The sequence below is a fragment of the Salarias fasciatus genome, unplaced genomic scaffold (assembly GCF_902148845.1).
Source record: "Salarias fasciatus unplaced genomic scaffold, fSalaFa1.1, whole genome shotgun sequence".
NCBI classification, from domain to species: Eukaryota; Metazoa; Chordata; class Actinopteri; order Blenniiformes; family Blenniidae; genus Salarias; species Salarias fasciatus.
Genome location: NW_021941374.1, coordinates 1,211,332 through 1,237,004, shown reverse-complemented (window position 1 = coordinate 1,237,004; position 25,673 = coordinate 1,211,332). Strand labels below are relative to the sequence as shown.

The 25,673-nt window shown below is 43.3% G+C and overlaps 1 protein-coding gene across 1 annotated transcript; it reads left to right on the top strand.

The window, feature by feature from the left end:
• The first annotated feature begins 2,192 nt into the window (after positions 1 to 2,192).
• Positions 2,193 to 5,591, top strand: LOC115385023 (stonustoxin subunit alpha-like). The gene is made up of 2 exons (XM_030087103.1): positions 2,193 to 4,015; positions 5,408 to 5,591. The coding sequence occupies exons 1-2, from the start codon at positions 2,193 to 2,195 to the stop codon at positions 5,589 to 5,591; spliced, it is 2,007 nt and encodes a 668-aa protein (XP_029942963.1).
• The last annotated feature ends 20,082 nt before the right edge of the window (positions 5,592 to 25,673 follow it).

Sequence of the window (25,673 nt, the reverse complement as noted above, 5' to 3'; positions counted from 1 at the left end):
ACCGCCACCTTCTAGAATGGAGTGTGGGGCAGGATGGCCTGTTTTACTTCCGGTTCATTGACGCTACTTAAAAAAAAAACAATCTTTGCGAGATCTCGCAAAAATAAATGCGAGATCTCGCAATTATTTTGCGAGATCTCGCAATTGTTTTGCGAGATCTCGCAATTGTTTTGCGAGATCTCGCAATTGTTTTGCGAGATCTCGCAATTTTTTTGCGAGATCTCGCAATTGTTTTGCGAGATCTCGCAAAAGTTCATCCTTTTTTTTTTTTTTCACCCACCAAAATTTTTTTCCCTCCATGTCCCTTTAGGGGCTCCGTAGTTTTGCATGAGAGTTTATGATGCTTTTTGTTGTTTTGTATTTTATTTTATTTATTTATGTATTTTATTTATTTGTTGTTTTTTTTGTTTTGTTTTGTTTTTTTTGACGATATCTGCATGATTTTATTAGGTGGGGGCTCTTCATAAGCCTTTGGCTTGCCCGCTCCTCCCTGCACTGTTTCTTTTTTCTGCACTGGTTAATGTGATATATTTCATTGTATGTGCTAAATAAACTAAACTAAACTAAACTAAACTAAACTAAACTAAACTAAACTGTAAAAAACATGTTTCTTAAATCTTCATCCTGACTGATGACTCTTTGGTTGGGGCATCAAGGAGCTTCCACCTCAGGCTAAGATTGTGTACAAATTTGCAGGTTCTGTATTTTGTTTTATGAGTAACTTTCAACTGGATGAAGGTGTGAATACTGCCTCTGACCGGAAAATTGTTATAGAGTAACTCCTCAATTTCTATTGCAACAAACAATTTAAACATTTCATCAACACTGGGTTGCATTAGCTGCAGATACCTAGAACCTTAGTCTGGATAAGGTGTGAATAGGAAATAGCTGAATGAACTGAGAATAGTTTGAAGATCTATTTTCATATATTTTGCAAATTAATTTCAGGCATTTTTCACAGTTTCTAGTATAAGATACAATTTCAGCTTCATCCTCGAACTCCCCCGTTCTGAGATTGCAGCGAAATGTAGTGTGTGACGGGTCAACCAAACAAGCCACCCATGACTCTGAAATATAAATAACTGCTTTTTTTTTAACAACATTATTTTAGAAATCATAGGATTATTACTGCAACAACACATCACCAGCAGGGTAAATCCCAGCTCACGTTCCCTATTAGTGGAGAACAATCCAACGCTTGGTGAATTCTGCTTCACAATGACAGGAAGAGCCGACATCCAAGGATCAAAAAGCGACGTCGCTATGAACGCTTGGCCGCCACGAGCCGGTTCTCCCTGTGGGAACTTTTCTGACACCTCCTGCTTAAAACCCAAACAGTCAGAAGGATCAGGACTGCAGATGGAAATTAGCATTTGCTAAATCTGGTACAAAGCATCTTTTCTATTGAAAGGTTAATGTATTTGTACATGGTCCCTGTCAAATAAATCAATAAACTAAACTAATAATACTTCAGGCTGCACGGTGGCGCAGTGATTAGCTCTCTGCCTCACAGCAAGAAGGTCCTGGGTTGAAATACCGGGTGGGGCTCGGGGCCTTTATGTGTGAAGTTTGCATGTTCTCCCCGTGTGTGCGTGGGTTCCCTCTGGGTCCTCTGGCTTCCTATCACCAAACACATGCATATCAGGTTAATTGATCACTCTAAATTGACCCCAGGTGTGAATGGTTGTATGCCTCTATGTGTGCCCTGCGACAGACTGGCGACCTGTCCAGGGACACCGCAACCTCGCCCACAGCAGCTGGGATCGACTCCAGCCACTTTTTCCTGAAAAGGAAAAGTGGTAGAAAATGGATGGAAGGATAATAATACTTCATTCATAGTATAAGTCACTTCTTTTGTTCCATAAGAAAAATAATATTGTGTGTTGAACAGTGGAATAATGCTCCATTGATGACATAATATCCTTTTGAATTCAATAGATCAGATGCATTTTGGTGTTTACAAGAGTTCAACTGAGCTCAGACTGCAACAACTCCTTCATGCATTGTGCAGCTGATAACCACTGAAATATTTGAAACATTTGCAAACAAGGGAAACATGTCCAAAACATATACTGTACCTGATGCCACTGATGAAACTGGGCAATTAAAAAAGATAACTCATTTAATTACTCACTGTTAGTTACTGAGCATAATGTTAGTCTTTAATGCCATCTGTTCATGTTTTGACAGGAATGACACTATGGGACCATGATGACCTCGAGAAATATATAAGAGAAAGACCAAAACCCAACAGTGACTTTGAGATAGTTGCATCTGAATCAATCGAAGATAAATCATCAGCCCTGAATGTTCAAGCATCCCTAAAAGCAAGTTTCTTGGGTGGACTGATCGAGGTTGAGGGATCGGCCAAATATCTGAATGATCAACGGACATCCAGCAATCAGGCCAGAGTAACACTGAAGTACAAAACAACAACAAAGTTCCAGGAGTTGTCAATGAATCATCTTGGAAGAGGCAATGTGAAGCATCCTCATGTTTTTGAGAAAGGCATAGCAACACATGTAGTCACAGGGATACTCTACGGGGCTCAAGCCTTCTTTGTGTTTGACCGTGAGGTGTCTCAAAAAGAAAATCATCAAGATATTCAGGGAAACTTGAAGGTGGTCATCAAGAAAATCCCCCTCCTTGCCATAGAGGGTGAGGGGTCCCTGAAAATGGAAGACAAGGACAAAGCAAATGTTGACAGATTCTCCTGCAAATTCCACGGAGACTTTTGTCTTCAGAACACTCCGACATCCTTTCAGGATGCGATTGAAGTCTACCGAAGCCTGCCGAAATTACTGGGAGCCAATGGAGAAAATGCTGTTCCAGTGAAGGTCTGGCTCTTGCCCCTGACCAGTTTAGATTCTGCTGCCGCTAAACTTGTGCGTCAGATAAGTATAAGATTGGTTCAGGAAGCACAGAGTCTCCTGGAGGACTTCAGTGAGCTTGAAATGAGATGCAATGATTCAATGAGAAGTGCCACTGCACAGCAGTTCCCTCAGATCCGCAAAAACCTGAAAAGTTTTAAAGAAATGTGCTCTGAGTTCAGACTTGAATTTCAACGAACCTTAGCGAGGAAACTTCCTCGAATCAGAGGAGGAGGAGAAGAGGAGTCTGATCTTGCCGCCATCCTGAAGAAGAGACATTCGTCTCCATTCAACAGCAAAAACCTGACTGAGTGGATGGACTGCAAAGAGAAAGAGATAAGCATCTTGAAATCTTTCACCAATATGATGAAAAACACCAAGGTGATCTCATCTCAGAGTGGTTTTCATGAAGAAGTTTTCAGTGTGGAACATGCGCTATGCTTTGTTTTCACCTCACTGGGAGGTGCCGAGCCGTACCTTTCAGCTTTATCAAACTATCTGACAGGAGCAGCCAAACCTGAGGATATAAATCCACACACTCATGACATCGAGAGGGACCAGTGGTACCTTTCAAACCAAGTGGCTGATCACATGAGGACAAAGGCAAAGCTCTTCAGTGACTTTGCTGATGCCAACAGAGAGAACAAGAAGGTGAAGTTCCTGACAGTGGGCTTAACAAATGACACACACAAAGGTTCCAGCATTTACCTTTATGAAGACGGCTTCACTGTGACTGAAAACTTTGAGCCGCCTTCAAAACCTGAAACTGTGACTGCAGCTGACATAAACCACGACAGTGTGACGCTGAAGATCTCTCCTCCCAGATTTGGAGCAGAAAACATCACGTCCTACTCTGTTGAATACTGCGTCAGTGGAGAGGAAGAATGGCAACAAAAGACTGAGTCAAAAGCTGAAGAAGTCACAGTGAGAGGTCTGAGACCGAACACTGAGTATGTGTTCAGATGCAGAGCGGCCACCTCAGTGGGTGTTGGACCCGCCACCATCGTCAGTGAGTCCATTAAAACCTTACCTTGCAGTCCTCCTGGAGAACCTCAAGTGGAGTCAAACTCATGTGAGATATCTGTCAAGTGGGAGAAACCGGCGGAGCTCGGACAGGATGTTGTGATACTGAGGAACATCGTGGAGTACGCCAAAAAATCCAGAGGTGAAGAAGAGAAAGATCTCCAGTGGAAACAGATGATGGCTACAGGTGAGAAGGCAGTCATTTCAGAGCTTCAATCAGAGACCGAATACGCAGTCAGGGTCAGATGTGACTGTGGTGTTGATGGCAGCAGCAAAGAAAGCATCACTGTTCATGTTTCCACAACCAAACTTAAGTTGGCACAACCTGATGAAAACAAACCTGCTAAAAGATCATGTGAGTTTCTTTTCGGAGAGTCAAGCCCCAAACGTCTTAGTGAAGCTGTCAAAGACAAAAGTAGGCTGCTGAAATCAGGCCCAGGGCCTCTACCTGTTTACATCATTCCTCTGGAGAAGAACAGAATTGATGTAGATGGTTGCAAACATTTCAGTTATGGAAAATCTTCAACCAAACACAACTGTACCATCATGGTCCTCGGAGCCACTGGTGCTGGGAAGTCAACCCTCATCAATGGGATGATCAACTATATCCTCGGTGTTCAGTTTCAGGACTCATATCGATTCAAGTTAGTTGATGAAGACGCGTCCAAATCACAAGCTCACAGCCAGACCTCTGAGGTTACTGTGTACAAACTCAACCACGAGGAGGGTTTTACAGTCCCCTTCTCCCTGACCATTGTGGACACTCCAGGGTTTGGGGACACGAGAGGCATAGACAGAGACAGGGAGATAGTCGAGCAGCTGCGGAACCTCTTCTCTTCTGATTTTGGAGTCACTGAAATCGACGCCGTTTGCTTTGTAGCTCAGGCCTCCTTGGCACGTCTCACAGCCTCTCAGAAATATGTGTTTGATTCAGTGCTGTCAATCTTTGGCAAAGATGTGGCAGAAAACATCAGGATCCTGGTGACATTTGCAGATGGTCAACGTCCACCAGTCCTGGAGGCGATCAATGCTTCAGGTGTCCCATGTCCCAAATCCAAAGACGGGCTGCCGATTCACTTCAAATTCAATAATTCAGCTTTGTTTGCAGACAACAGGTCCTCAACGGCCAACAACACAGGTGGTGGTGAAGATAGTGGTTTTGACAAGATGTTCTGGGACATGGGGGCAACAAGCATGAAGAGATTCTTTAATGCTCTGAGCGTCATAAACACCAAAAGCTTGACACTGACTCAGGAGGTGCTCAGAGAGCGGCAGCAGCTTGAAGTTTCAATTGGAAATCTGCAGACTCAGGTTAAACTGGGGTTAGCAAAGATGGAGGAGATAAATGAAACAAAGAAACAGCTCAAATACCACGAGGCAGAAATCAACAGAAACAAGAACTTTCTGTTCTACGTTAGTGTTCAGGGGATCATTCATGGCCTAAAGGCTGATTACAGCCAGATGCAGACTGAGGTGGTGAAACTGATCTCCCGGTCTGCCAACTGTCTGAACAGGCTGAAAGAGATCGAGCTGAAGCCCAACCCTCTGTCCACTCCAGAGTACATTGACATGCTGATTGAGGGAGAGAAAAGTGAAGGAAAACCTGGCTTTAAAAAACGAATTAACGCTCTGATGGCCATGAAGGAAAAAGCAGAGTTCATGACCAAGGTATCGAAAGGAGAGAAACTCCTGAAGTAACAACAGTCTGTGGACGTGGCGTCTCCACCTGAAGCACAACCATAAACCTAAAGCGCTCAGTGAGATGACGACTGAAAGTGAAGCCACAGCTCTCACTGGCAGATTGCTTGAATATGGAAATGAAAACCAACATGACTGACATGATTTTCACTATTACTGTATATGTCCCCATTTGAAAAATGACCCTGTATATCTGTAACTAACTTGGGAACTGATGGACAAGAGATGTAATGTTGTACCTCCTTCTGTGCTTAAATATTTTTTGTCATTGGTAATTAACTCAAAAACATATGAAGGAAGATGTCATGAAAATAGCTGTGCCTCATTCATGAGATTTTTTTTCTTGTTAACAATAACTGACATTAAAATGTTTTTATGTGTTGTTCCTAACCGCTTTGTTTTCAATACATCTGTATATAAAAGCTATGAATGTGTCTTGATTTGTCGTCTGTTTATTAAATTAAATGCTTCTCCTGATCGATCTGACTAATAAACTAGAATGTGGCGCTCAGAGAGGCAGACCTCCGCCACAGCTCAAATCACTCACCAACAATAAGAACACCTGATATCAGCGATCGCCAAACCGTCCAATCCGGCCTGCGAGAGGATTCCAACACGCACGCACACACACGCACGCATGCACGTACACACGCATTACCCGGGCCCTGGAGTGGACGCACACACCCCAAACTGACGGTTCTCCCCCCCGGTCTGCAGGTGCATGCCTCCGTCGCCCCCCGCCCCACCCCACGGCGCGCGCATGAAAGACTCCCTATCTCTCAATGATAAAGAATCCTTTAAAAAATTCCTGGATCCAGACAGTGATCTGGATCATCACCAAAATTTAATGGATTCAGAGTTAGCCCAAGACCCACCTTTCCACAAAGTTTCATTGCGATCTGTCCATTACTTTTTCCGGAATCTTGCTAACAAACCAACCAATCAACAAACCAACCAACAAACCGACGTGATTCCATAACCTCCTGGCGGAGGTCACCATGACGGCAGTTCAGTCCAAAGTGTTGCTTGACTCTATTCTCTGTGGGACGCTTCAAGCTTTATCCACAAAATAGCACCAAAGTATTGGTTCGAGTGATAGTTTTCATGCACCAGACGTTTATACAACAAATTCTGATGATCAACACTTAACTGTTTCTATGACACCAGCAGACAAAGTTGTAGACACATCAGCTATGTAAAGGAGACAGGTTGAATTTGGAGTCAAGTCATCCTTGTTTTACCTCATAATTGTGAGAGAAGCATGAACTTTAAACACTGTGTACATGCTTCCTGAAGGGGAGTTTAATATTAGAGCTTTGATCAAGTGTATGAGTTTAGTAAAGATTTTGTCTTATTGCCGGTTATGGCGTCTGCCTGAGCAGAAGCAGGTCTCTGAGCTCCGATCCCTTGTGCTATACTTTGCACTTCCATTTTGCCTGTTCGACCTTCGACTAACTGTTTTTACTCAACTACGGCTGCTTGTTAAGTTTGTTAACAGAAAGGCCAAATACAAGAAATCAAAATAGAAACTTCCAACAACGTGACGAAAACGACGACGAAGCCAGCATGAAACTCTCCTCGGCAGATGGCGAGCTGCACTCGGCGGACACCGAAGCGGAGCAACAGGATGGCGCCGGCATTTTAACTGCTATTCATTTAATGAAAGCAGACATCTCTGTGCAACTCAAGGAGCTCGCTTCTTCCAAGCAAGAGATAAAAGATTCAACTAACGTCTTCTCCGAGAGACTGCCTGCAGCGGAGTCCCGCATCGGCGAAGCTGAGGATGACATCACAGCGCTAACAGGCAAAGACCAACAGCTGGAAAAGAAAGTTCAAGAGCTCACGCTAAAACTTGATGACCTCGAGAATAGAAGCCGACGATCGAACCCACGGCTGATTGGCTTGCCCGAGAAAAGTGAAGGAGGAGATGCGGCTGCATTTCTTCAGGCCTGGCTACCCGAGGTCCTCGGACCAGACAAGCTTCCGAGCCCGGTCGTTGTTGAACGTGCCCACTGCCTGCCCGGCCGCCAGGACCCGGGCGGACCCCCGCGCTCTCATCATGAAGTTTCTTAACTATCAAGGTAAAGTGAGAGTAATGAGAGCAGCTCGACAGAAAGGAAAAGTGATGTACCGGGAGCGCCAGATCATGTTCTTTCCAGATCTATCTGTGGAGGTACAGAAACAACGACGGCAGTTCAACGATGTGAAGCGGAAACTCCACGAGTTGAAATTGGACTTTGGACTTGTATCCCAGCGAAGATGAGGATCATGCACACAGGGAGCCGACACCTGTTCCACACACCGGAGGACGTGGAAGCTTTCATTCAGCGGCTTCACCAGGAAAACGATGGGTAAAAAACGGCCAGCGTTACTACTGCAGCATATGTGCTCGATCGCCACAACATATTTAGGTTTAACATATTTATACCACGCAAGTGTGGCGAATGAATATTCCCATAAGATTTAATTGTTGGGCTTATTATAAACGGGTTTCACATTAGCACAGCTGACACGAAGGGAGATGGGTGATAATCACCGTTAGTCACAGGGAGGGAGTGATGGACCGAGTTTCGGTGGATTGTTTTTGGCTAAAAAAAAATTTTTTTTCCTCTTTTTTTCCTCTTTTTTCGTCATTGCTCCTTTTAAAGGATCAATGACGTCAACCAAGTCATCACAAGAGGGGAGGGTTTTCTGTGTAGTCAGAACTGAGGGTGAGGGAAGGATACTTGTTCTGTGTTGTTATGAAGGTTCTGTTATATGTTGCTATATGGGTTTTATTGTTCTTAGTGTACGTGGAGGTGCATGTTCTCACAGACAGGCAAAGTACTTTTATCAGGACCATTCCATAAGTTCTCCGTTTATATATGAGTCAGAATTTAGACCTTCAGATAATCTCCTGGAACGTCAGAGGTTTGCGTAAATTAGTTAAAGTCAAGCAAGTAATGAATAGGATTAAACAGTTTCATCCAAATATTGTCTTCCTACAAGAAACACACTTGCTTTCAAATGAAACTGGTCGTTTAAAGAGTAGATGGCCAGGCCAGGTAATCACCTGCGCTTGCTCATCACATGCCAGGGGTACTGCAGTGCTGATTCACAAGTCAGTTCCTTTACGTATTCAAAAGACTATTCTGGATCCTGCAGGAAGATTTATTATTATACAAGCTTCACTTATGAATCAGGACTTCATTCTTGTGAATTTATATGGCCCAAATGATGACGATCCGAATTTCTACAACAATTTATTTCTATTGACTTCTTCTCTTAGTGGAGCCATAATGATTGGTGGTGATTTTAACTGCACGCCTGATCCAAAACTTGATCGCTCTTCTGGTAAAGATCCGACTCATGCAAGGAGCTGTAAAATTATCCACCAATTTATGCAGGATCTTAATCTCATAGATATTTGGAGAGTAGAAAACCCCACAAAGAAAGAATATTCCTGTTTTTCAGCTACACATAATACTTACAGTGGCATAGATTACTTTATCGTATCCAAATCACTCGCTCAAAATATTAGTAATTTTGCATACAAGAGTATTATCATTTCAGATCATGCACTACTACAGTTCAACTATTCTGTTACGGCTACGGTCAAAAGGAAAACTCTATGGCGCCTAAAACCACATTGGTTACACAATCCCAAATTCCTTGATTATGTTGGACAAAGTATTGATGATTATTTTTTATTGAACACTACAGAAACGACTGCTTCAATAAGATGGGAAGCTTTCAAAGCCTTTATTAGGGGACATATGATGGGATACACACGAAATAAATCTAATAAAAATTATCTGGAGATGCTGCAGCTAGAAAGAGATATAAAGGAACTTGAAATTGAAGTAACTGGTGGTAATAGCAAGGAAGAACAACAGAAAATAACAATCCTGAAAGCAAAGTACAATGACTTATCCAGCAATAAAGCCCTGGCAGGTTTGACAAGATTAAAACAGACCTATTATGATCAAGGAGAGAAGGCAGGGAAGCTACTTTCATGGCGATTAAAAACACAACAAAATGACAGAACTATCACTGAGATGGACACTTCTGAGGGGGGCAAAACATTTGATCCTCAAATTAGTAATACACTTTTTGAAACTTAATATGCACAGTTATATTCAGCAGAGGGCTCAGCTACTGATAATTCTTTTTCAAATTTTTTTAATCAGTTAGCTCTCCCATCTCAAAGTGAGGAGGCTAAAGCTGATTTAGATTCCCCCATAACAGCAGCTGAAATATCTGAAGCAACTGACAAATTAAAAGGGGGTAAGGCCTCTGGTCCAGACGGGCTGCCAACTGACGTCTATAAAATGTTTAAGAACAAGTTGTTAACACCTCTATTAGATATGTTTGTAGAAAGCTTTGACTCTGGTAAACTTCCACCCTCTTTGTGTAATGCACTCGTTATTTTGATACTAAAACCTGGAAAACCAGCGACGAAATGTGAATCTTATCGACCAATTTCTTTAATTAATTCTGACGCTAAAATTCTCGCTAAAATACTCGCACGAAGGCTGGAGAAATACTTGCCTTTTCTCTCTGATCCAGACCAAAATGGGTTTGTTAAGGGGCGTCAAGCCTTTCACTGTGTTCGCAGGGTCCTTAATATTATATACGCCAAGACAGAACATCCAGACACAGCAATATTGTCATTAGACGGAGAAAAAGCATTTGATCGAGTTGAACATCCATATCTCCATGAGGTACTCACGCGATTTGGCTTTAATCATAATTTTTGCAACTGGATCAAAGTTTTATACAACAATTCTGTTGCATCTGTGTTAACAAATGATATCATATCCAAACCTTTCAATCTTTCAAGAGGTACACGCCAAGGCTGTCCCCTCTCACCCCTTCTGTTTGTGTTAGCAGTCGAGCCCTTGGCTATTGCCATTAGGAGCAACCGCAATATTTCCGGAATTACAATAAATGAAATTGAGAACAAAATAGGCATGTTCGCGGATGACATTGTTATTTTTATATTCCACCTACAAAAATCATTTCATTACTTGCTTGACACTTTTGGCTCTTTTGGTAAAATCTCTGGTTACAAAATTAATGAATCAAAATCTACTAAGAATAAATCCCCCAATTCAAACAACATTCAAAATAGTTAGGGACAATTTTACCTATCTCAGTATAAAAATCACTCCTAAAATCAACGATTTAGTGGAGTCAAATTATCATCCAGTCATAAAATCAGTTTCAGAATCCATTAACAGATGGTCGACATTACCTAGTTCCATGATAGGGCGGATCAATATACTTAAAGGTCCCATATTATGCTAAGTTTCAGCAAGTTCCAGTGGGTCTCAGAGGTCCAACACCAGTCTATTTGATGTTTTTTGCCTAAAAATCCATTTTTTTCCTGGACTTCAGCCAGCCTGAAGTCCCCTCTCCTGGGCTCTGCTGAGAACAGGCCGTTTCTGGTCTGCAGCTTTACATTCTAATGAGCTGCTCTGACCACGCCTCCTCCACACCATATATGGGAGAGGGCGTGGCTCTGCTCTGGTATCACGCTGTAATGTTGACACACGCAGAGCCGGCATGTCTGCTATGAACTCTGTGGTTCAGCCAGACCAATTTGATCCAGAGTCTGACCCAGAAGGAGAGGCCCCTGAAGGCCCCTGAGGACGTTTCTGAACGGTAAGTTCTCGATATTATGTGTCCCTGATATTTTTCTTTTTACTTTTTTTGTGTGTGTTGTTGCACAGTAACTTATGCAGCTAGGTCACGTTAGCTCCTGCTAACGGTTACATCTCCGCTGTCGTCTCGTTACTTGGAGCTCTTTTGTTTAATGAGCACGATTGTGAAAAGCTGATAGTTATCTCTCATGACTGTATTCTTGCAGATTACAGAGAAAAGGTGTCGTCAGAGGACTGTTACAAGCCTCCGCTGTCTGATGACAAAGAAGGCCAGAAAAAAATCTTGTTTTGTGATGTTTTGAGCAGAGTCGTTTGTCATAACAGCTCCCTGCCGTTTCTTTTTCACATCATTATGTACTAATTTAGCGTAAATATGACTGTATCAATAATCTTTTAGTCAGTTTTCATAATTGGAGTCGGTGCACAGTGTTCTGGAAGCTACACTCTTCTCCATGTCCACATTAGTCACATGCTATAAATTAGATATTTCTTGCACCTGAAGTGGCTTTAGGCTAAGGTTATTTCTGATCCACCTCTGTTTGTTCACTCATTTTTTGTTGAAATTTTCACTTTTCTCATTGGACAGGTGCAGCTGTGGAAACTGAGCTACCATGCCCACAGAAGCTGAGAATATCTGCTGTTTGGAGATACCACAGGTAGCTTCATCTATACCCAAACTGAAAATAATGTGTCTTGATTAGGCTCCATGTTACATTTACAGTATAAAATACAGTACATACATTTACCTTCTGTAACTCCCTGTAGGTCACCAGACGGCTGCAGGAGGTGGAGGAGCAGCCGTCCTGTATGGTGGACCATCCTGGGTTGGAGCCTGTTTGCCTCAGTGTGTACTCTCTGCAGAAAGCCTGCCAAATGTATGGTGCTGACTGTGGTCCTTCACGGCTGAGAGGAATACACCAGTATGTTATGCTTTGTATCTAAATCAAAGATGTAGTCTTACTTTGCTTCAGTGAGCATAATCTTACAATTGTAACAAAACGTGATGAATGTGAATTGATTTTGCTTTTTTTAAAACTGCATATTTCTTCCAAAAGCCGTTGATCTGTGCATCATTCATGTAATCACAGAGTCACTTCTGCAGACAAGCTTTTATTGACATCACACACTTTACATATAACCATAAGACGGGGCCAGCCACTGGCGGTGACCTCCTCTGTCAGGCCGCTGAACTGTGCAGTCAGGTCCTCTGGAACGGGGATGGCCAGGACTGCCTCTGTGTATGGAGCCGGATCCTTGAAGATTTCTTCAAAAATGAGGTCCATCATCTCAGCAACATACCCTGTTTCAGAAAAGACAAGCACAAAGAAACTGTTGTTTTTGTTTTGGTTTTTTAATTTTACAATGACAGAGTTCTTTCCTAAATACGTCCTGGTGTTTGACACAGTAGCCTGGACACAGTGCTGGGAACGTCTGGTGGAACCCTCTGTCAACATGGCTTTCAACTCCCACCTCCGGGAGAGCTTCTCTCATGTCCCGAGGGAGGCTGGGGACATTGAGTCCGAGTGGACCATGTTCTCCACCTCCATTGTCGAAGCAGCTGCTCGGAGCTGTGGTCGTAAGGTCTCCGGTGCCTGTCGTGGCGGCAACCCCCGAACCCATATCTACATTGCCCCTATACTTAAGTCAGGCTGTGGCTTTCTTTTTCTTTTGATATTCTAAATTCTCTCTGTATTTCAGATTGATCGCAGCCTTCTTTTTCTCTTTCAACATTATATTGAGTGCATATTTAATTTTGTTTAGTCTCTTTACTTTAAATCTATAATTTACATTTTCTTTGTATTTCTTTCGAAGTCTTTCAAGCACCATCTCTTTACATGTGTCATATTTGGTTGTAATATATTTTTGTTTTTTCTTCTGAATGTACTTTGACAACCTACATGGCACATTTTTGCTTTTTAGTTTCAGACGATCAACTGAGGCATCTATCTGTCTAGATCTAATGTTGTAACCCACAAGCTCACTAACTTGGCAGCATCCATAACAGTTGTGGGTCACAGGGTTTTTTACACAAGTAGCTACTTCATAATGAATGTTGTTAATATTTTCCAGATAAATGCCATTTGTGGACAAAGGCCTGGTAGTACAACCAAATTTAAGCCAACGCCCACTCAAAAATGTATAAATGTCAACGCCTAATGGTGCGTTCACACCGGACGCGTCGCGACGCCTCGAAGCTGACGCTTGTGACGCTTCAAACACGACGCTTGACACCGGGTGGTCACAAAGCTCGCAACGCTCTTGATGCACGTCAGTTAATTGGCGCGCTGGAGGCTGATTTCTGTTTCCAGCTATGGCGGATCGCATCAGGAGAGCGGCTCGGCTTTATTTGTTAAATAAAGCTAGACCGCGTCGTCGTCGGAAAAGTGGCTATTGGCTGGTCTGCTCCTCTCTGCTCTGCCTGCAGCAGGGGGCGCTGCTGAGACTGACCGCTTGTGAGCGCTTTGGGACGGGGGAGGGGCTCACGCAGCACCCGCTGCTCATTGACGACAGCAACGAGACGTCCTGTCACGTCTCCAGAGCACCGGAGAAGGTCGCTAGATTTGTCGCTAGTTGCTTTTGATAAAAAAACGTCGCCAAGAGGCTTTGGAAAGTCGCCAGATTTAGCGAGAAAGTCGTCAAGTTAGCAACACTGGCTGGCCCGCATCGGTGCTCGGATCACTCGTAGTGACGTAGCAGCGGAGGGATCGTCTCTGATTGGTTGACGCCCGGCGGCAGCACGTCGAAAGTTCAGTTTTCCCAACTCTCAAAAAGTGACGCTCACGACGCTCCTGACTCCGGGGACGAGCGTCGTGGGCGTCGACGCTCGAAACGCTGGAAAAGCGACGCTCATGACGCTCCTGATGCGCCGCCCCGCCGCCCGCCGCTCCACGACGCTCGTCCACCATAGACTTTGCATAGAAAAGCGACGCTCACGACGCTTGCGACGCGTCCGGTGTGAACGCACCATAAAAGATCTGCTGCTGCTTGGATCTCGACTTCAGCGGCCCACATGTTTACTTTACGCATATTTGTGCTGTTAATATATTCGACCACTGATGAGTGGCCATCACGCAAAATACTTTGGTATTGTAAAAAAATATTTTCCAGATGTTTAACGACCGCAAGTCTAATTTTCCTATGAGATTTTTGTGTTCCGCTAATGGCCTGTGAAATCGATTGAAAGAAACAATTACCGTCGGGAACAATTTTATCTTTTGTACATGGCACACCTAATGGTCCCATAGAACCAGTTTTTGGTTCTGCTACATGTCTCTCATAGTCAGTATTTAGATTTCTACACAATGTCCTACAGACACTTTCCCAAAGTGGGCTGAAATTATGGGTTTCAGTGACGGCACTGGAAAACACCACATCAAAATCAACATCAGATTCATGGTCATGCTTTGCTTTTTTGAGTGTGTGTGCGCTTCCGGAAACAGATGTCAATTCACTCAGAGCTGACCTTTTACATCCTGTCTTTTGGACAGAAGCAGGATGAGTCTGAGGTGACAGGACGTCTCGTTCTGCAGCTGCTGTCGTCCATGAGCAGCGGGTGCTGCGTGAGCCCCTCCCCCGTCCCAAAGCGCTCACAGCGGTCAGTCTCAGCAGCGCCCCCTGCTGCAGGCAGAGCAGAGAGGAGCAGAGCAGCCAATAGCGGCTTTTCCGACGACAACGTGGTCTAGCTTTATTTAACATATAAAGCCGAGCCGCTCTCCTGATGCGATCCGCCATAGCTGGAAACAGAAATCAGCCTCCAGCGCGCCAATTAACTGACGTGCATCAAGAGCGTCGCGAGCTTTGTGACCAGCCGGTGTCAAGCGTCGTGTTTAAAGCGTCACAAGCTTCAGCTTCGAGGCGTCCCGAGCGTCGACGACGCCCGCGACGCGTCCGGTGTGAATGCACCATAAGAGAAAGTTATCCAGCAAGTTCTTTTCAAGCTGGTTGTTCATGAATGAGACACGTTACTGTCTCTGAAAAGTTATATCCAGCAAGTTCTTTGCAGGCTGTTCATGTACTGCACTCATGTATAAAAGTAAATCAATTGACGTTTAAAGTAGTGGTTTTTGAAGTTTGATTCAGGGAATCCTTCAGAGATTCAGATGATGACATGTGTATTGGGTTTAATTCTAAACAAAAAGGGATCTGTGGTCTAATTAGTGAAAGTGGACGATCTCTGAAAAAGTTGAAAAACCACTCATTTTAAAGTGTGTTTTAAAATTGTTGAAACGCATATATTCTAACTTATGTGTCTATTTTCAGCTTTTGCTGAGAGACTGCTGTCCTGTGCAGCTAGAAAGCTACAAGTGTTCCTGCACAGCAGGTGCTGCTGCGAGTGATGCCATGTGCAATCATGTGGCCGCCCGACTGTACCAGACTGCACATTACTGCCAACAGAACATGACTGCTGTTCCTCCGACACACAGCTGCACAGAAACCGAACAGAAATGGCACAAACCAATAACCATGGTAATTATTTGCTGTGCCACTATCTTTTGATTTCATTCGTGTACAGTAGTAGACAGTTCAACTGTTTTTCCCCTCTCCTTTTTTTTCCTTTTTCTTATTTTGCAGGGTGTCAAACCTGGTCCGGTCAATGACATGGTGATTCGCTCAGCCAGACCCCAGGAAAGGAGAGTGGGAGAGGGCATCAGGTTACTATTGTTATTTTGTAATCATGCTATCAAGGGGTTTTCTACTAACAATATTAATACTACTGCTGTGTACCATTAATAATCTTTTTTTTTTTTTGCTGTTGTTAGTTGTTGTTCATTCAAATGTTTCTTCTTCATAGGAGCAACTTGTACAGGGGCGTCACCTCACCTCTCCCTGAGATTTCCACACTCCGGGTCGATGAGGTTTGCCATGATCTTCCCAGTGATACGGCTCCATTGATAACAACTATGGCAATATCTACTGATGTACCTCTGGTTGACTCTCTGTTTGGGAAAGTGCAAGAAGGAAGTGTGTTGTCCTATCACATGCCAGCAACCATCTCAAGCAGAGGCCTCTTTTGTCTTCACTGAGCATCAGAAATTGCACATGAGCACTTTGCAAACATCCCTCCATCAAGCACACACCATCGAGAATTCTACAAAACAGCAGAGTTCCTGCCATGAGTGGCATGAACTCAGGCGACCTCGTGTCACTTCCACCAAATTCAGAGAGATCTGTCATTACAGAGGAGAGACATCTGCCAAAAATCTAGCCAAAAGGCTCCTGGGACCTTCTCATCAGACTGAAGATATGAAGCGGGGGCTGGACAAGGAACCTGTGGCAGTGGAGGAGTACTGCAGACTTATGGAAGTTAACCACTATCCATGTGGTTTCCTCATCCATCCCGATGCACCGTGGGTGGGCTGTTCACCTGATGGGATTGTGTTTGACCCACAGGGGGAGCCAATGTTTGGACTTGTTGAGGTTAAATGCCCAAATGTAGCAAGCTATGTGGATTGCCCATACATAAAGATCAGTGAGGGCACTGAAGCTCTAAGAAAATCCCACCCCTACTACTGGCAGATCCAGGGCCAGATGTTGATTTCTGGACTTGACTGGTGTGATTTTGTGGTCTATGCACAGGAAGACATGTTCATTAAGAGGATTCCCAGAGATGAGGAGGTCACAGAAACAATTAAAGAGAAGGTTGACAGTTTCTTTTTCAACTTTTACCTCCCTGCTTTCCTGGAAGAACAGAGCAAATAAATTCAGCTCTGAGGTTTAATTCTGCCCTGCCCACCAACTCCAATGTCTTTCATTTTTAATGTATATTATATCCAAGACACAACACTGTAAATAATCTGTTCTGCCAAACCTTAAGGAGAACTGATGCTTTTTCCATATGTGTTAGTACGTTGTCAAGCTCAGTTTTGCATGTTTTTAAGAGTGGTTTGAATCTTAAAATTTACTTTGATATATGGAATAAAGCAAAGCACTGTATAATATCTATATATGTACAAAAATGTGTGTGTATAGGCCTATTAAAGTGTGCAGGGTATAAAAATCCTTTTTTCCCATGTGTTTGTTTATCTCAGTTAAATGTCAGAGTCAAAATAGTACAGATAAATAATTAACATGTGAGTGTCATGTTTGGTTAACTCAGATAATTGTTACAGATAGGTGAGGGGAACCAAAAACATGCTACAAGTCGGGCTGGTCAAAGGAAATGTATTTTAATGATGCAATATTGAATAAGATGGAATTTTGAGAGTACAGATCATTGTAATTAATCAGAATCAGCCTTATTGGCTATTCTCTGTCAGTTACCTCTCCAGCAACTTTAAATACAAGGAGTTTAAGAGCTCGAAGTAATAAAGAGAACAAAGACACTCAGCACACGAGTTGTACTGCTGAGAGAATACAGCCAATACAGGTAAGTGCAATATGAACAAAATATACAAAAAATGTACAATGAGTTGGAAAGTGCAGCTGATAGAGTGCAAGATCCATGTTTGTAAGACACAAGTTAACACTACAGTATGTACAAAATCAGATCATTTTCTAGTCTCATTGCTCACTAACAGCTAACAAACATTGTGACAGGTATTAATGAATTCATCCAGCAATTACTGGAATAAAGAGAAAACTTCCAAATGTCAACAATGTAATTCGTTAACAACTAATAATACATAAAGATTTTAGTGCTTTCCTGTCATCTAACATCAGCGATGGGTAGTAACTACTCTGACGATGGCCTCTTTGCCCAAGCCTTTACAAGAGGCCCATTTTCATACTTGGTCAGGAGACAAGCAACAGTGTGGAGCTGATTGATGTTGCCAAACAGCTGAAGAGAAATCTCAGTGTCAAAAAGCTTGTGTTCCTTCAACCTGCGGACAAAGCGTTCCACATGCACCCTGAGGTGTGCAATTTCTTGTGTTTCCCGGACCTCAGCAGCAGACATCTGAGATCTGCCAAAGAGAAAGGGTGGCCTGGAGATCTTACACGGCACAAATTCATCAACAAGAAAACCTCTGTCAACCATGATGGCCATTCCGGGTTTCAACAGGGGGATGATTCCAGACTCTCGCATGATCTGCTTGTCACCGATTGATCCTGCATACAGTGGAGAGATGAATGTGGTCGGCCCATGCGGAGCAATACTGATCAGCCCTTTGAGAGTGCAGTGTGACCTGTATGCAGAGAACCCTTCACTCTGGAGGAAATGTTGGACACTGGCACCTCAGCTCTGTGCAGTCCAGGATAGCAATAGTGTCTGCATAGTCTGGCTTAAACTCTGCTGGCATGTGCTCCTTTATTTTCTCTGAAGGAATCCATATCCTGATTGCTCCTAGGACAGTGTAGAGGAAGTAGCTCCAGGTTGTGATGATCCGGCTCACGGTGGACTGGTGAACTCCATAACGGTCAGCTAGGTCACGCTGTTTGGAACCCAGGGCCAGGAAGTTGAGAAAGAGGAAGAGCTCATCTACAGGTTGCAGTGATTGTGCCTGTGTAAGAGAAATTCAATGTTACATTAAGTTTCTCTCAATTATTGGAATCAGAATCGTCTGTATTGACCAAACATGAGGACTCATACAAGGAATGTTTCTCTGGCAGTTGTCAGTTCAAAAGTTTGTGCGCAGGGTGCCAGGAGGAGTTTACAAATTCTAATTTCTATAATTAACCTTGTAAGTAGTACTTACTGCTGCTGGATTGTGCTCTGGGAAGGTTCCTTGGTGTGCATGTCTCACATGGACCAGGGACGGCAATGCAGGCTCGAGCAAGGCCCAGAACCACATGAGACAGGAACAGGGTGCAAAACTTAGGACACATTTTGTAATGTTAGTGAAAATGTGGTTCCCCTTAAGGACTATTCTTACTTCTCACTCCCTTTTGCCAACCACACACACACACACACACACACACACACACACACACACATGAATTTACTGACTTTTATGTATATAAATTTTCCAGTGTTAGATTAACTCTGAAAGTGTTAAAGGGTGGACTATATATATATATATATATATATATATATATATATATATATATATATATATATATATATATATATACCCTTTTGTGGTGTTAAAAAAATCAACACCAGCCAGTGTTAATTTTCTAATGCTGACACTCTGTAGAGTTCTGTTAACACTCCTCTCTGTTCACCAGTGTTCATATTTAACTCTATACAGTGTTAATTCTTAGAATGGACACTTTAAAGTTTATATTTTAACACTTACATTTAACACTACAAAAAGTGTTTATTTGAGTCCACTCTTTAACACTTTCAGAGTTAATTCAACACTGGAAAATTTACTTTATATATATGTATATACATATATATATATATACGTTCATAATAATGACATTCCAAGTAACGTTACACGGATCATCACTACTATAATGTTGTAGCAACTGCAGGTTTAACATACGTATTGAGACTAGCTGGAGGACACATTATTTACCTTGTGAAAAACCGGATGTCTCTGTCTGAGTGGGCAAAACGATGGATGCCAAACTGCTGCCTCAATGTCATCCTCTCCATCTCTTCCCTCAAATGCTTGATCTCCTCTCTGAGTGATCTATTTCCCTCCAGAGCAAGATCAACCACTGCAGGATCTGGGGGAGAGGCGTCGTCATGGTGACCGGCAGAGTTTACGCTCGCTGCTGCTGCTTCCTCCGGTGCTTCCTCGGGCTCCGAGTCCACTGCCGCGACCGCCGGTCGCTCTGTTCTCTGCCAAAGCCCCGGTCTTTGTGGGGGTAACGAAAAAGAGTTCCATTCAAACAGCGAGGGCACGACTCCTTTCTTCAAGAGCCGCCGCCCTGCTGTGTCACGGAAATCATCCGGAGTGAAATGCCGGCTGCAAACCCGGGTACGGTCGGTGATTGTAAAGTTGTCTCAGCGAATAGCAACTTTCCACTTTCTTCTCGTCTCGGCATCAGCAGGCACAGAGTGAAAACTAAGAACAGAACTATATCGACTGGATGCCTAGCACAGCGGAACAGAACAATGCTCCGCAGTGGTACTATTCTCCGCTCGCTGCAGATTGATTTTTTCGCGCTTCGCCATTTTAAACGAGTGACCGGAAGTGGTTACGCTGGCTGAGAATCCAGAGGAAGTATGTCAGTCTAGCCCGGGCATATAGCCCATTCGAGCACCACACACTGTTGACGTGCAGCAGCAGGGAGGAAACCCTGCCACGCCCCTGAGTATTACACTGGTCTGGTGTGGTGCTCACTACATGGCCTGGAGCTTGGAGTCGCTTGCTCCCTGCTTTGTGCTGGCCCGGTTTGTGTACGTGGCAGGCGCCGTCCGGACGTCCCCCTGGTGGTCGGAGCAACAGGAGAAGGAGGAACTACACCCCACACCGGACGGCGTTGGGATTGCCTTGGGAATCCAGCCTCCATCCACGCGGTGTGGAGAAGCCCTGCCCCCGGAGCGGCACCCAGGAACTGATGTTGGGAGTGCGTGGACCTCCCACGCAGTATTTTAAAGACACTTTCAGAACGGTTTCAACCATTGTATTGTTGTAACCCTTTATTCTTCTTTTAACACGATTTATAGTTTTAGCTGAATTTATGTTTTAGACCAAAAAAACTGCACCCTGTATTCCGCTACTTGGTTGGCTCTTTGTTTGGTCACACCTTGCTCTCACTCAATTTCTCCAATTTCACAACTTCACTGGCCACTAACATCTATTGACACCCCAGCAATCCCCCCTGTTAAACAAAGGCTGTCCAAAAGCTGTGGAAAAAAACACCCAGTTATCTAAACCCACTGCTATGAAACAGAAAGCACCAACATGAGCAGCAAAACATGAACGTACAAGACACATCTAATGTCCTCACTCTGTACTGTTCCATCAGAAAACTGAAACAACCAACTCAAAACACAAAAGGGCTAAAGACCAGACATTAGCTACTAATTGAAAGCACTACTGCATTCTCAGAAGATGAATCTCAACATGTCTGCAGCAAAAGTAGCTGAACTGGGCTTTAACACAGCACAGAGAATTAATATGACACTGTAATTAATGGTATGTTAACATTTCCTCATGCAACATCTCTTAAACTATATTATACCCATCATGATGTCATAACTGACTGATAGAACTGATTGTGAGATAGTGGAACAAAGCACTGGCAATTAATTTTAACACCAAAATTGATAGAAAATGTAGTCAATGTTACATTTAGCCACACTACTTTTTAAGCAAACATTACAAGGTACAAGATATATTTCATCTGTCAGAGCACTAAAATTAAAATGAAACACATCCAGGCACAAAAGAGATGCCATCACAGCATCATCTTACAAGACTAGGACACTTCCAGCATAGTGAAAATCTTAAAAGAAAAAAACCTCAAACACTGTCACTGGTCTGAAACCAGGCTGTAAAACGGTTATCACCAATATGAGCAGATAAACATGTATACACAACACATTGAATGTCCTCACAATTAAGTTTTTTAATCAGAGAAAAAAATTCTACTGTCAGTGCTGACTCAGAAACTGAAACAACTATTTTAAAACAACAATGGTAAGATCAGACAATGGATACTGAATGAAAGCACTAAAACATTTAATCATGCAGCATGCTTTATATAAACCATATTGTACTGATCATGATGTCCTAAATGACTGATAAAACTGATTCTAACATGATGGAACAAACCAGTTCATTAATTTAAACATCAAAAAATCCTGTCAAAGTGCACACAGCACCATTTTAAAACACTAAAACACTGATAGCAAAGCTCCTGTTGAACCACACTATTTTACAGAAAACACAGTGAGGTAGAAGAGATATCACAGCACCATTTTACTACCACCTGTCACCTGGATCCACTTCCCACATCCCTGATCAAATCCCATGTTTCCACACTGAGCCCCCTAATCACAACTATCATCAGCCCCTGCAACACGGTCACCTGCCACAGTCATTGAAAACTGCAATAATTAAACCACTTCTCAAAAAACCCTCCCTTGACCCTGAAAAAACATCTAATTACTGGCCCATTTCCAATCTTCCCTTCCTGTCAAAAATCATTGAAAAGGTAGCCTCTTCTCAAATTCACACACACCTCCAGTCCTCCCATCTGTACAACAAATTCCAATCCGGCTTCCGTTCAGCTCACAGCACTGAGACAGCTCTGGTCAGGGTCACCAACGATTTGCTGGTGGCCTATGACCAGGGCTCTCCATCACTCCTGTTACTCCTGGACCTCTCAGCCGCCTTCGACACTGTTGACCACTCCATCCTCCTCCACAGACTCCAGCATTTCATTGGTCTTTCAGATACAGTGCTCCAGTGGTTCCGGTCCTAGCTGACTGGTAGGGCTGAGTATGTGGCCCTTGGGGAAGCCAGGTCGAGGTCCCACGCTGTCACCTGTGGGGTTCCCCAGGGGTCAGTGCTGGGGCCCAGCCTGTTCTCCATCTACATGCTCCCTTTGGGCCACATCATCAGCAGGCATGGAGTCTCCTACCATTGCTATGCTGATGATACTCAGCTCTATGTCAGGCTGGACCGGACCTCCTCCCTCTCTATCCAATCACTCACCGCCTGCCTGGAGGAGACTAAAACATGGATGAATGACTATTTTCTCCAGCTCAACAGCTCCAAAACTGAATTTCTATTAATTGGAACTCCACATCAACTCAAGTCCTCCCCTTTCACAGTCCTATCATCTGCCGGCCACAAAATCAACCCAACAACTGCCGTTACCAACCTGGGTGTCCGCTTTGACCCCACCTCTCCTTTGACCTCCATATCCAACACATCTGTAAGACCTCATTTTTTCACCTCTGGAACATCTCCAAACTACGCCCCTTCCTCTCCCTCCCCGTTGCTGAGAAGCTGGTCCATGCTTTTGTCTCCTCCAGGCTGGACTACTGCAATGCACTCCTCATGGGGATCTCTGGAAGAAGCCTTCAACGGCTTCAGTCGATCCAGAACTGTGCTGCCAGGATCCTGATGAGGGTGCCAAAAAGACACCATATCACTCCCATTCTCCATAACCTTCACTGGCTCCCGGTTAGGTTCAGGCTGGAATACAAACTCTGCCTCCTGACCCATCAGTGTGTCTATGGTAGTGCACCAGTGTACCTAAAAGAACTTCTCTCCCCACACGACCCGACCAGACGCCTCCGCTCCGCCAACATCAATCTGCTGAAGGTCCCCAAAACCAAACTGTGTTCCATGGGGGACAGGGCTTTTCAGGCTGCAGCACCCCGACTGTGGAATGCCCTACCTGTCCACCTGAGGGCGCCACAGTCGGTGGACTCATTTAAATCTCACCTGAAAACGTTTTTGTTTGTGAAAGCTTATGAATGATTTTACTGTTGTATTTTATGATGTGCCAAAGTATGATGTGCCAAAGTATGAGTTTTTTTTTTTTATTTAGCCTGTATCTGTTACTTTTAATCGTCACTGTTGTTTTTTTTTAAATTACACTGTAGCACTTTGAGATTTGTTTTACAAATGTAAAGTGCATGATAAATAAAATTCATTATTATTATTATTATTACTAAGACAACTGTTCTACATAGATGCAAATTAAAACATCCCAAAGCGCTTACAGCAGCTTTAACTTGACCAAAGCAAATACAAAGAGGTGCAAAGTTATTCTACGTCTGGTTTAAAAATGGTTTCCTCACATCAGCATCAAGTATATGTTTTCTGCTGGTACCTTCAGCATTCCCATTCATTCAGAGCACAAACCGAACAGCACAGCACAAACTACAGTCAGCTAAAGCCAGCAGAGTTTATTGACACTACCTCTGGGAAAAGCTCCAGTTTAACCACACTATGAGGCAAAACAGCTATTTTATCTGTCACAGCAACATTTCAGCATTCAGTATCCAATAAACAATAACAGCGGTACTTAAAAAATAAAGCAACATGATAGTTAAATAGTTGCAAACCACTAAATAGCATCAATTGTCTAATAGCTAGCTATCTCGCTAACGGCTAGCTAGCCTTTGAAAAGCGACCTCATTTTTCCACTTCAGCCTTCATGATGCATTTCTCCTGGTACCCTGAGCATTGAGATTCAGCTGGAGCATAATATTTAATAGGATAGTGCAGAATCACCCTATGCTAAGCTAGCAGGAGGACAAGACGGCCACAAGCTTACCTCTGTAATCCTCTGTACCGAGGGCGTTGGCGAGGGTGTGGTCCGCGGTTTTATACTGAGGAGGAGCCAATCAATGAGCAGCGGGTCCTCTGTGCTGTCACTGATTGGAGTTGCTGGGCTGTTGCTGGGCTGTTGCTGGGCTGTTGCTGGGCGTTCGTCAGGAGAGGCGTTTCTTCCAGAAGCTTCTGTCTGCAGGGTGTGTGTGTCAGTAGTGATGTCGAGATGAAGCTCCGTGAAGCATTGAGGGTTTCCAATTGGTTCATTCATGGGTCAAAGCTTCATGGTGCTTAATTTGCTCCACTGCGCCATCAAGTGGACAAATAAAAGTAAAACAGGCAGAGTGCCTATAATGACACACTGGCTTTGCTACGTGAAGCTTTGAATTGTGTTTAAATGATAATGCCAATAAACATGTAATATACTTAATATGGTGTCTGTTTCTCCTGCAGCAGAGATAGAGAGGGAAGTGGAAACAAATGGGGAGAGATCTGAGATCTGTAGTTTGACTGCTTGATTGAGGTCAGGTTCTGGTTTTCTGTAATGTGTTTAAATACTTTTAATTGTAATAAAGGCGACTAAATAAAATGTGTTTGTGCTTGTTTTTGTTTTGTGACTGTGCTTCTGGTAACATTGCAAAACTGAAGCAGGGACAGTATTTTATTTGATATTATTCAAAAATATGATTTTTTTCCCACAGAGCTGGGATTTAGGTGGTTTCTTTCTTTGGGACAATATTTCTCCAGCTCCTTGGAACACCTCACCTTTCATAAAATCATACATATTAGGACTGATGTCAGTATTTAGCTGGTACCCAATATATTACGAGTTTTCACAAACCTTATCATGATTTGTCAACTCAAAATACTCCCACATGAGTGAGGACTTCCTCTTTCTTCCTTGCTTCATCTGTGAGAGTATTTATGAAACACACACACACACACACACACACACACACACACACACACACACACACACACACACACATATACATATATATGTAAATATATGCACCAACACATGAATTAGCTAATCATTACCCAACATCGGTGTATAGTTTACAGCTCATTTTATTAATAATAAATTAAACTTTTCTACATATTTCACGTACACATGTTGCCTTTCAGAATAGGTAACAGAAACTAACACATGCTTTGCAGGCCCTGCTGTAGAACTGTGGCTCCCAATGGCTTCTTTACATACACATGTCAAAGTAGTGTCTAGTTCACATGTGACTGATGAAGGTGGCAGAAGGTGCAGACACCAAATACAGGAGTGAGATTTACAAATGGTAAAACTGACACACACAAACATCCATCATTTTACACGACCCCTAAATAAAGGGGTGAAGGGTCACTGCTCATCT